The 12466-nt window shown below is 46.7% G+C and overlaps 1 protein-coding gene across 1 annotated transcript in view; it reads left to right on the forward strand.

Annotated features, from left to right (window-relative positions):
• The window catches only part of Cnksr3 (CNKSR family member 3), a 91225-nt gene extending 81575 nt beyond the window's left edge, over positions 1 to 9650 (forward strand). The window contains exons 11-13 of the mRNA XM_032894769.1: positions 887 to 1095; positions 1559 to 1648; positions 6942 to 9650. Coding sequence (XP_032750660.1) covers positions 887 to 1095; positions 1559 to 1648; positions 6942 to 7240 — 598 coding nt within the window. The 3' untranslated portion in view covers positions 7241 to 9650. The remainder of the gene's footprint in view (positions 1 to 886; positions 1096 to 1558; positions 1649 to 6941) is intronic.
• Positions 9651 to 12466: the final 2816 nt, after the last annotated feature.

A 12466-nucleotide genomic window follows, 5' to 3' on the forward strand; every position in this document is an offset into this window, starting at 1 on the left:
GGGCTGGGACTCCCTTTGGGGGAGACATATGGTTGTACATGCACACAGAGGCCACCAGTGAACACCTTCTCTGAGGTATGAGAAATGCCAAGGGATTGAGACAGGAGTCACAGAGCTTGCGAGTTGAGAAGGTTATGGGGTGAGTTCAAACTGTAGGAGACAGAGCCTGAGAGGCTGAGGGCATGAGGATAGGGCAGCAGGCTCTCCGGGGGATGCTCTTACAGGCTTCGCTGCCCAGCTTAGCTTCTTCTGTATCCTGCCTACTTGGCTTCTACCGATTGCCTCACAAAGCCTACCAAATGCAAAGAAAGAACTGTTCACGTGGTAAACCTGGGCTCAGTAAAAACTGAGGTCCACCGTCTATCGAAGTTTAGGTAAGATTAGGATGGAGTTGCTGATCCGACTTAGCTTTTTATTGAGTTCAGAAATAGTCTCTCTCCTCTGCTTTCCGGGAAGCACCCTTTACAGCGTTGAAAGAATTCCCAAGTCTAACAGCCTTCATACATGTCAAGAGCCACCGCTGTATTCAGGCGGCGAGCCTACGCTTGCTTGAGGAGAATGGCACTGCAGCTCACTCCTCAGCTGCGGACTCTTGTCATGGAGATTCACCTGCAGCGCAGAGTGGGGAAAGCAAGAGCCATGTTTCCAGGGTGTATTTGTTCTGTGTAGACATACGTGACCAGAAGGCCATGTTTTACCAGACTTAACGGGTTCATGGCACTTGTTCTTCAGCAGGGGCGTCTGTGTGTACTTGAAGGGGCTACTTACAAAGTAGTGCTTCTTCCCCAGTGGGAAGGAGCCGTGTGCCCATGGTAGCCGAGCTCCTATTCGCTCTTCAGAAAGAGCCACTCTGTGAACACCCTGATCACCACACGCTGTCTTCCAGGGATGAGAATGTGAGTTTCAGCTACAGAGGACACACTAAGAGTAAACAGCCACTGTCTGGGCGCAAGGGTTCCGAATCCCCTAACTCCTTCCTGGACCAGGAGAGCCAGAGACGCAGATTCACCATCACAGACTCTGATCAGCTGCCCGGGTACTCGGTGGGGACCAATATTCTGCCCATAAAAATGAGAGGGAAGACGCCGTCCTATGGTACGTTCTCCGCGCACATCACGCCCTGCTGGCCCTTCTTACTCCTTTCCCCACCCCTTCTTTATTTGGGGCTCTGGCATGAACTTGGCAGTCTCTGAAGGTGATTTGAGGAAAGCATCAACCTCAAAGAAATCTAAGTGTGGGCCACTTCTTCATGTGGCTAAAGCAAAGCCTTGTTGAGCTGTCGCTCTGCCTGGCATCAAGGCCCAGCTGGGTGAGCTCACGTTACAGGCATTAGAGACTCAGACTCAAGCCCAGCATGCCTCTATCATGATTGCTTTCAGTGTCAGTGTGGGGCTTTAAAATGTGTCACTGCTTGTCGATTCTATTTAAGTGGGTATGACTCTGTGTGTGTGTGTGTGTGTGTGTGTGTGTGTGTGTGTGTGTGTGTGTGTGTGTGTGTGTATACACTGTCTAAAGTTGATAATGTTACTCACCTTGCTTCATTGTCTGGTCTCTGAAGGCAAACCCCGGCCTCTGTCCATGCCTGCAGATGGGAACTGGATGGGGATTGTGGACCCTTTTGCTAAACCTCGAGGTCATGGGAAGAAAGGTATGTTTCATGTACGCAAACCCAAAGTGCGGAATGGTGTTAGTAGACCCAGACCACCCATGCTTTATTCCCGGAAGTTGACATTTCTGACTGGAGACCCCACTTAGTTCTTCAGAGGCGCAGCCTGTCAACAGAAACTCATGCCCACAGAAGGGTCCCGAAATACAGCTTGTTTCTAGAATGGAAAAGTACCTTCCTTTGTAGCAGTTGTGAATCAAGTCAGCATCCTGGCTTTTTCAAAGGCTCTGGACACAAAGGATCCACTTTTTAAGCAAAACATCTATTAAACACCTTAATTACGTGACTTTTTTTTTTAAACTTGATTTTTAATGAACAAACAAATCCTCTTTAAATTATTAAGGCATAATGTCCAAAAACTGTTTTTAATTTGCCCTGTAATCAGCTACTTATCACACTACTCTTGAAGGAAACATTTTAAAATGTTTTTATCTGCTGGGCACAGTTGCGTGTCCCAGCACTTTCGGGACAAGGACTGGCAGATCTCTGAGTCTGAGGCCAGTCTGGCTTACTCAGTGAGTTTGAGGCTGTCCAGGTTTACATAGCAAGACCCTCTCAAAAATGAAAACAAAACTTTTACCCATTTTTCGAGACAGGCTGGGATTCTCAACAGTGGGTGGAAACGCTGCATTGCTTTTGTAATGTTGTAACAGAACAAGGGGGGGGCAGAGGAAGATGGGCTTCAGGCTGAGAGAGAAAGAGCAGAACAAGCTGCAGAGGCCTAACCTTCTGAGTGAGTGGCTCCTACGGTCTCCTGGGGGGCTCTTGTCAGCTGTGCACTTTGTACCAACACGACCAAGGACAAGATGCCAGTCTGTGGTTTCCGAAGCTCTTGGTGTATAGAGAAAAGTCTTCTTTGCAGTAGTCAGCAGGTGGCAGGGCTGGCCTTGTTTAGATTTAAGATGCTATTTCTTGCCACTCCCTGCGTGTGGATCTAGACTGTTCTCTTTCCTATAGGGAGAGGTGGAGTGCAGGGATTGGGCTTATAGGAACTGGCTGACAGCTTTAGAGCAATGATGCCTCTCTGCATGCGGCTGCTTAGGAAGTAAAATAGTAAAGTTGCTGGGATGGAGCCCTCACACTCTGGAGATATAAATCTTGATGGTTTTAACCTTCAGAATTCTACGTTAGCCACCACAGTCTAATCACAGGACTTTCCATACCCTATAAAAATTCTGTACCTGGTGGCCTTCATGGCTAATTCTGCCATTCTCAGTCCCTGAGAGTCCCTAGTCCATGAATTTGCCAATTTTGTAAGTAGACATTTGCAGTATATGAAACAGGATATTTCTCAGACGTGAGCAAGGGATACACTGGCAGGGAGATACATGAGGGTGAAAAGAGTTTGTTCAGCAGTGCTGGGAGACAGGAGTCTTTCCTTAAGAACTCCCCTTGGTTTTAATGACAGTGTTTGCTGGCTCAGGCACACCTCTGAGCATTCTTTCATGAGGCCGTGTTTTCTTCTTAGTCTGAAGCACTTGACTTTAAAGCATTTTCTACTTCTAGAACAGAAACTCTGATCGTTAGAGTCATTATATATTGGCTTTTTCCCTTAAATGAAGGGTTTTTAAAATTATGTGTGTGTGTGTATAATTTTAAACAGTTTTTCAATTTAAATATATTTTGACCACACCCTTCCTCTCACCCATGACCTTCCAGATCCTCTCTTGCTTCCCACCCACCCAGGTTTAAATTGTTTCTCAAAAAACAATCCCCAAGAAAACAAATTAAAACCATACTCAAAAAAGAAAAAATAAAACAACGCCAAACTGTAATGAAATAAAAGGCACACGTAGAAGAACTGTAGAGTCTGTTATGTGCTAGTCAACTATTCCCGGATGTCAGGCCTGTTCTGCAGAGGCTGATGTATTGAGCCTCATCCAGTTGAAGAAAACTGATTTTCTATTTCCCAGCAGGTAGAAGTGACAGTTTAGTTGCTAACCTATACCCTAGTGTCTGAGTTTCTCTCTCTCTCTCTCTCTCTCTCTCTCTCTCTCTCTCTCTCTCTCTGTCTCTCTCTCTCTCTGTCTGTCTCTCTCTCTCTCACTTACTTATTTTATGTAGGAGTGCTCTATCTGTATGTACACCTGCATGCCAGAAGAGGTTATCAGTTCCTAGAATAGATGGTTGTGAGCCACCATGAGGTTGCTGGGAATTGAACTCTCTGGAAGAGCAGACAGTGCTCTTAATCACTGAGCCATCTCTCCAACCCCTATTCCTTCCTTCTTCCCTCTCTCCTTCCCTCCCTTCCATTCATTTAAAAGATAAAAAAATTAAGTGTAAGATTAATAAAAAATTATCTCATTGAAGTCAGACAAGACAAACCAACAGAAGGAAAAGAGCCCAGAGAAGGCAGAGGATCAGAGAGCCACTCGTTTGTACACTCAGGGATCCCATAAAAACACCAAAGTGGAAGCCATCATATATATGCAGAGGAACTGGTGCAGACTCGTGCAGGCCCTGGGCTTGCCGCCTCAGTCTCTGTCCATCACGTTGGGTTAGAGGGCCTTGTCTTTTGGTGTCCTCCATCCCTCTGGCTCTTATGCTCTTTCTGCTTCCTCTTCTACAGGGTTCCCTGATCTCTGAGGGGAGGCATTTTGTAGACGTCCCGTTTAGTGCTAAGTGTTCCAGGGTCCCTTACTCTCTGTAATCAGTGCCTGGCTGTGGGTCTCTTTATGCTACCGTCTGCTGCAGGAGGAAGCTTTCCTGACGATGGTTGAACAAGGCACTAAGCAGACTATTCACTAGGACCCATCGGTATCTGGGGAAGCAGGGATAGAAAGAAACACATTTTTTTTTTCTGTCTTTGCTTTATTATTTTAACGGAAATAGAAAGGCAAACAGCTCTGGCTCTCCAGTTCTGCTGGGCCATCGTGTTACCTCTTGGTTGCTAATGGAGCCTGAGTACATTGGCCACTTCATGTCACGTGACCAACAAACCTGACAGAAACAACTTTAGAGAGGAAAGTTTATTTGGGTCAGAGTTTCAGTTCATCGTGTGAGAAAAGCGTGGCAGGGAGGCTCAGACTGTGGCATGAGGAGCCTGAGGTGGGAGTTGTTTACATGCAGATAGACCAGAAAGCAGCTGCTGGAACCGGGAGCTGGACTGTCTTCCTCAAAACCTTACGCCTCATGACCCGCCTGCCAGCCGGGTCCCACCTCCTAAAGCTCCCACAGTTCCTCAAAGCAGCAGCAGAAGCCAGGGCACGAGTACTAGGAACATAAGCCCCGGGGGACACTGCAGAATCTTACCGCAGCATTCCATCCCTGTCTTCCTCAGGCTCGCTTCCACCTTATAATACACAAGGCATCTGTGCCAGCCCTCACCACAGCAGCTCCAATGCTGTTGGGAAGTTCAAAGGATTCTGAGACTCAAAGGCAGCTCTGTGAGCCCCTGTTGAAACCAAGAGGGAAGTTACACACTTTAGTATTCAATTGCAGAGTAAACATTCCAGGACAGCACAAGACTAAAACCTGGCCAGGCAATATGTCTAACTCCTCAAAAGCATAATAATCGTGATATATGTCAAGGGGCTTGGACGTCCTGCTCCATAGCCCTGCTCCGATGGCAGGCATGTGGAGTCTCTTAGAGTGGCTCTGTTTGGTACCTGCAGCCTTCCTTGGCAGATGCTCTTCAACATTTGGGGGTCTCCATTACAACTTAGGTTCCACATTCATAGTTCCACTTATTGACATCTTGGGGGCTCCCTGCAGGGAATTCTATTCTATTATACACTGGCTAGCCTCACAGTCTTTTTCTTCCAAAAAAAGAACCTGTGGGTAAACTCTCTTGACCCTTTAATTCCTGTGTGCTGTGTGCCATGCGGGCAACACTGAGTTCTCCTGCAGCCCTGATTGAACCCCAGTTGCAGCAACCTCTGAATGCTAGGAAAACATCCTAGGTAGCCCCTTTACTGCATGGTGCCTTGGAAGCATGCTAACTTAAAATTGTATGTATGCATGTGCAGATGTGTGTTTATCTGTTATCTGTGGGGGTGCATGTATACGTGTGTGGTTTGTGTATGTGCCTGTGTATGTATGTCTGTGTGTGTGTGTGCATGTGTGTTCATGTTTGTGGTGTGTGTGTGTGTGTGTGTGGGGGGTGTCTGGTATCTGTATGTGGTATGCATGAGTGTGTATGTGTATATGTGCATGAATATGTCTCTGGTGTGTGCATGTATGTGTGTGTGTGGTGTGAGAGTATATGTGTGTGCATACTTATGCATCTGGTATCTGTGTGCGAGAGTATGTGCTGTATGCCTGTGTGTGTGTGCATGCTTGTGTGTGTGTGTGTGTGTGTGTGTGTGTGTGTGTGTGTGTGTGTGTGGTTCATGGTGTATGAGCGTGTGTGTGTGTGTGTGTAGGGCCAGAATGGATGTTGAGCTAGAGGACAACTTTCAGGAGTTGGTTTTTTCCTTACCATGTGGGTTTTAGGAATTGAACTTGGTGGCAAGCGTCCTCACCCCCTGAGCCATTTCACAAGCTTGTTTTTCTCCCCCCTTTTCAAAGGACAGTTCTTGAAATGGGTTTTCAGCTTAACACCACAAAGCCTTTGATGGGGAGGTCATTGTACCTTGAGATGTTCTCATCATCCCAGCACAGCGTTGGCTTCTCTTTGTGGATTGTCTAACAGCCAGGCAGGCTGTCTGCAGCTGCAAACAAATGCTTCTCTTTTTTAAGTCTTTGTTCTGCTTTAGCTCTTGCTGTGGGCTACTTAGGTTAAACTTTGGTGAAGAATTTGTCTATGCTCTAGCTATGTCCTGAGGTTTAACTCAAAAATAAGAGAATAGCTAACCTGAAGAGTTTAAGACAGTGCAGCACTCAGGCTGTGGTACAGCGCTCCCCCCCCCATCTCTGTCTCTGTGTCTCTGTTCTCTCTCTCTCTCTCTCTCTCTCTCTCTCTCTCTCTCTCTCTCTCTCTCTTTGCTTTGAGCCACGTTCACAGTGAAAGCATGAGTGGTGTAGCCTCCAGAGGACCACCCATTGTGAGATAGATCTTCCGTCCAGGCTCTACCTCCCAAAGGCTCCACAGGCCCTCAGCACGGTGGAGTCACTGAGGACGTAGTCAGTCCATGAGTTGGCGGTGGAGAAGTGCCGGCATTTCTCATGAAACCGTAACGCCAATGGTGAACCTCTGTGGTTGTCTTGTGGGCCAAGGGTCTTTTATAGGCCTTTGCAGGGCAGAGAGCTGGGTATGTGTTCACTTGCAGCAGGCGTTAGGTCTGGGAGTTTTTGTTCTGATAGACTATTCTTTCTGGTCTTCGTTTGAAAACAGGGGAAGACGCCCTCTGCCGGTACTTCAGCAATGAGCGGATTACACCCATCATTGAAGAAAGTGCCTCTCCCGTGTACCGGTTCTCTAGACCCCTGACTGAGCGGCATCTGGTTCGAGGTGCGGACTACATCCGAGGGAGCAGGTGCTATATCAACTCTGATCTACACAGCAGCGCCACCATTCCATTCCAGGAGGAAGGGCCCAAGAAGAAGTCGGCCTCCTCATCGGCCAAGGCATCTTCTGGGGAGCCGTCGCTGTTGGTCAGCTGGCTGACTCGCCTCAAGCTGTTGACTCACTGAGGTTGCTGCTCCGCCAGCTTCCTGCCTGTCTCCTGCTAGCAAGTGCCTTCTTCCTCAGTGGACAGCTCCTCCACACTCCTGCCACAGTGCTTCATGGCGACCTTACTTCATTCCATTTTGTTTTTAAGGTTGTATATTGCCCTTCCTGGAGTTTTGAAGTCACCAGAGGGCAACAAATCCGGTGGATCTTAGGTGCTGTTCGTGGAGGCAGAAGGAAGGACGGACACGGTTTAGTTTTTGCCTTCCCACTGTGGGAACGTGGAGACATACTCTTTAAAGTGTCAGGAATTGGCAGCATTGTTCACTTTTGTTTTCTTGGGCAGCGGGGACTAAAATTGATGGGTTTTGTCACATAGATATGTTGGTTTGTGGTCCAACTTCTGTATCTGAAAAAGCTGAAGGAGGAAAACTTCTGTTTTGATTTTTTAAAGCTGTAGAGCATATGTATCAGGGTGGCAGCGCCCACTGCAGAGTGAAGTGTCTGAGGCTGTTTGGAGCACGGCTTACCTGCAGGTCAGCTCTTACGTGTGTTCACCCCCGCTTCAGTAACAGCCTCCGTGTAGGGGAGCCCGTCACAAGCTCACGAGCACGCTTTGATGGAACCTTGCGTATACAAAGACGTGTGTGCGTTTTGTGAGAGGCGTCGCAGTTACGTGTATGAGGGAAAGAAGCTATAAGATTTGCTGATAGCCAAAGCGTAGTTCCGGAAGCTGAAGCAACCGGATTTAGAGGCATCGGTCAGTTTGCGGTATTGGCCTGTTTGATGTCTGTGTTCTAGGGGGAAAAAGCCTACAGGCCTTCCCAGGTGTGCACAGTTTTGCTAGTTAGAAATATCTTGGAAGGCCTCATGGTCACTGATTTTCAACTAGCATCAGGTATTTTGAAAATGTATGTCTGGATATTAACTCTTGTCTAAAACCAAATGTACAATATTTTGCTAGAATGGAAAAACCCTTTCTTGTTAATTTAAGTGTTTTAAATAGAGTTGTATATTTTTCTTACTCTTAGTCACATGTAATTGAAATATTTCTGTTTTGCGTCATATGTGAAACCCAGGGGAAAGAGCATTAAATGTTTTCAGATTTACACGTGACCCAGTGTGGCCGTTGGCAGCCTGGACGCGCATATTAAAGATGGAAATAAACCCTCCCAAGCGTTTTAGGATTTTATGAATTTGTGGTAGAGGAGCTAAGGAAGCAAACATAAATGACACCACAGAAAAGGAATTTTCCAGGGTAACCTTAGACAGAGCTGTAGCCCGGTATCCACATACTGTCCTAGCCGCTGGGGTTGTCCACTGACCTGCCCGAAGTGTGGTTCACAAGAGGGTCACTGGAGTTAATAAGGCTTCCTCCCCCATGTAAATGCCTCTTTGGGGGTGGGGGAGTGCATGGTAAGGGGCACAGCAGCCACTTCTGCTGGTGCCATTGTTTTTATACCCACACCAACACATTCCCATCAGTGTCTGGGGCACTTTGAGAAGCCAGTGTGTTGGCCGGGGGCAGGAACCAGATGCGACAAACAGGGATAGAAGGGGCCTGTGTGGTGATTCTTCTGGTACATAACCCGCAGCCGTGAGCAGAGGATAGGAAGGGCCTCTGGAGGCAAGCAGGGAGCTATGCTCGAGGAAGAGTTGGCCCCTGCCAGTTTCCTGCTGGCCTGAGTGGGCTCTGTCCCCAGACCCATGCTTGCTTTTACTGTCTGGTCTGAAGGAGGGCTACAGTCCCACTGGTTAATGGTATTCAGCGCTTCCGACAGCATGGTTAGTGTGGTGGACATTTTTCTCTGCAGAAAATGTCTTCTAAATTGAAGGAGCGCCCTGAGAATGAATTCTCAGAACTCACACTTCACTCTCTTCAGCGCTCAACTCAAATTATTACACCAGATGGTGCCTCCCACACACACTCTTCCTGGAAGCTCTGGAGGAAGTCCAGGCAAAGTTCTGGCTTCCTCTACAGCTTCCGCAATTTCTCCTTTCTTTGTATTTTCATCTGGGGTTTTTACCTGAATTATGTTTGAAAACTCTATTGCTGCTAAAGTTATTTTGTAAACCTCTGCTTTTGAGATATATAGGTAATAATACATTTCTCAGAATGGGACTGGGGCGATACCTTGGTGGGTAGAGGGCTTGCTGAGCAAGGAAAGCATCCGAGTTTGGATCTGCAGGCCCAGCTCCGATCCCTGCAGGTGTGGTGACTGCCTGTATTCCCAGGCCATAAAGATGAGGGCTCCAGGAGCAGGCTGGCCGGCTGGAGTCTACATTCTGGGTCACTGAAGGATCAGCTTTCAGTACGTAAGGTGGAAGAGCGGCCAAGGAAGAAACCCAGGGGCAGCCTCTGATCCACACGTGCATGCGTGTGCACACACACGGGGAAACATGCAAGCATTCAAATAAAGACTTTCTTTGAAATGAATGAATACGCCTGGGCTCTACAGTTACCCCCACTTTGATGGCGGGAATGGTTTAACACAAATAAAGGACGACGGCAACTTCCTGGTGACTTTCGAGTCCTGTCAAACCCAACCCAACACCATCCCCCATTTTAAGAAATGTTTTTCATTTAAAATTTTTAATTATATTTTATTTTGTGTTACTTTAAACTTTTTTAAAGTTTATATGTGTTTGACCATGTTCTCCTCCTCCCCCAAATCCTCCTAGATCCTCTACCCCTCCCTCCCTACCTAACTTTAAGCTCTTTCTCAAAACAAAACAAAAAACAAAAAACAAAAAAACAAAAACAAAAACTCCAAACTAAGAAAACCAAAAGAACCACAAAACAAAACAAAATGGCAAATGAATCCAACCAACCACACTGTAGTCAAATAAAAATGTACACACACACACGCACGCACGCACGCACGCACGCACACAGACACACAGACACACACATAGACACACACACACATAGACACATAGACACACACACATACACAGAGACAGACACACACACACGCACAGACACACAGACACACGCACGCACACATGCATGCACGCACCAAACCTGTAGAGTCCACTCTACGCTTTCCAATGGCTCCTGAACGTGAGGCCTGTCCTGTAGTGATTAATATACTTAGTGTCACTCTTGGAGAAAACTGATTGTTCCTCTCCCAGCAGGTCAAAGTGACAGTGGCTAGGTTTTCTGTCCATCTGTCCGTATGTCCATCCATCCATTCATTTGTTTATTCATTCATTTTTACAAAATATAATAACAGTTACAAACTATCACACCAAAGTTGGACAAGGCAAAGCAACAGAAGGCAAAGAGCCCATGAGAAGGCACAAGGATCGGAGACCGGCTTGCATTTAGGAATAAAAACATGGGGCTGGAGGTCATTATATACTTGCAGAGGATCGCACAGACCCCTACAGGCCCTGTGCCTGCTGCTTCAGATTCTGGGTTCCTGTGAGCTTTGCTCACGTTGATTTAGACTTAGAGGATCTTGTTTCCTTGGAGTCCCGCCTGTTTCACCACATCACTACAATCACCAAATGCACTCATAGGTGATAAAAGATGTACACATAGAAACGTTTGGTAGGTAGTATGTGACAGGACGTCCCAGCTGGAACAAAGAGAAATCATAAATAGATCAATATGTAACTGCTCTGGCTAACGTTATAATCAGATAGTAAAACAGTGCATGGTGTACACACATAGACATAGTATAATGTCATGAACGTGGGGCCTGGAGCGATGGCTCAGCGGTTAGGAGGACTGGGTGCTCTCCAGACCACCCACACCACCATCTGACTCACAATTACCCGTAACTAGTCTTAGGGAATCTGGTGCCCCCTTCTGCCCTCCTTGGTTACTGCATGCACATGGTGCACAGACATGCATACAGGCAAAACGCTTGTACACATAAAAGTTTCTTTAAAGAGAGGAAATATGATTATGGTAGCTGTAAATGGAGCCCAGGACAGGCCTCCTAGATAGGTCATTTAATACCAGGTACCTAAATGATGTCGATACAATTTTCCAAAATGTGGAGGGTTCCAGAAAGAGTTCTACAAAACATGTCTATAATACCATACAGAGCTAACTCTGTCCCTGGCACTGTCCTTGATAACATCCTTGTGAGTTGAGTACTGTGGACACTTTCATCTGAGGGAGATGTCTAAGCATGTGCCACCCGTGGTAGCGGAGCTGGGATTGAAAATCAAGGTGGCGTGGCTCCAGGAGCCTCATTCATCAGCATTGCTATACAAGTGGACTTCAGTGTATCAAACAATCGCATTCCTGAGAAACCCTAAGCACGTTAGCCTAAGCTAAAAGTCCTCTGTTGACACAGAAAAATGAGGTTACAGACTCAGATGGTGGTGGATTGGATTTGCAATGACACAGGTATTTAGAAGGCAACTACACGTTGTGCTACGGGGCTAAATGGGGCTAAGGCTTTATTGTGTTGGCTGCCTGCACAACCAACACAATAAAGGATCCCACCTGGTAAATGCAAGCAGACATCCATCCACGCGGCTTATTCAGGAACACTGCCTCTAGGGGGCAGCACCGCTCATACCAACGTGAATGCTGGGAAGTCCGGTGTTGTTATTTAGTGTTTCAGCCGTGTTTATCCCTTTTCTGTCTGCTGTTTTCTGTACCTTTCTTTCTCTACCCAAAATGATATTTTATCATCTATTTTGTGAGTTTTCTGTTTTTATTTTTATTTCATCACCCCCCCCCAAACAGTGCATATCCCCAATTTTCATTTCCATCACCTTCTGTAAACCCTGTGGTCTATCTTCATAGACATAGTCTTTCACCCCTGTCTTAGAGACACCATATCCACAGCAACCCTTATAAAGGAAAGCATGTAATTGGAGATGGCTTACAGTTTAAAGGTTCAGTCCACTGTCATCGTGGTGGGAAATAGGGTGGCTTACAGACAGACGTACTGGAGATGTAGCTGAGAGTTCTATATTCAGATCAGCAGACAGCAGGAAGAGAGAGTGAGCCATTGGGCCTGGCTTGAGCATCTGAGACCTCAAAGCCCACCCCCCTTTCCCAGTGACGCACTTCCTTCAACAAGGCCACATCTTCTAGTACTGCCTTGCCCTGTGGGCCCATGGAACCATTTTTTTTTTTCCAAACCACTACAACCCCTAAGAGTTTGAAGGAGTAAATGTCTTTGTTTAGAGTTTGAATATTACCAAAAATGAAGAAACCTTTTGGCTGCCTTTTGCCAACCTGGGTGCTGTAGTAAAGATGTAGGCCTCGATTTGATAGT

This window comes from Rattus rattus, chromosome 2 (genome assembly GCF_011064425.1).
Source record: "Rattus rattus isolate New Zealand chromosome 2, Rrattus_CSIRO_v1, whole genome shotgun sequence".
Taxonomy (NCBI): domain Eukaryota; kingdom Metazoa; phylum Chordata; class Mammalia; order Rodentia; family Muridae; genus Rattus; species Rattus rattus.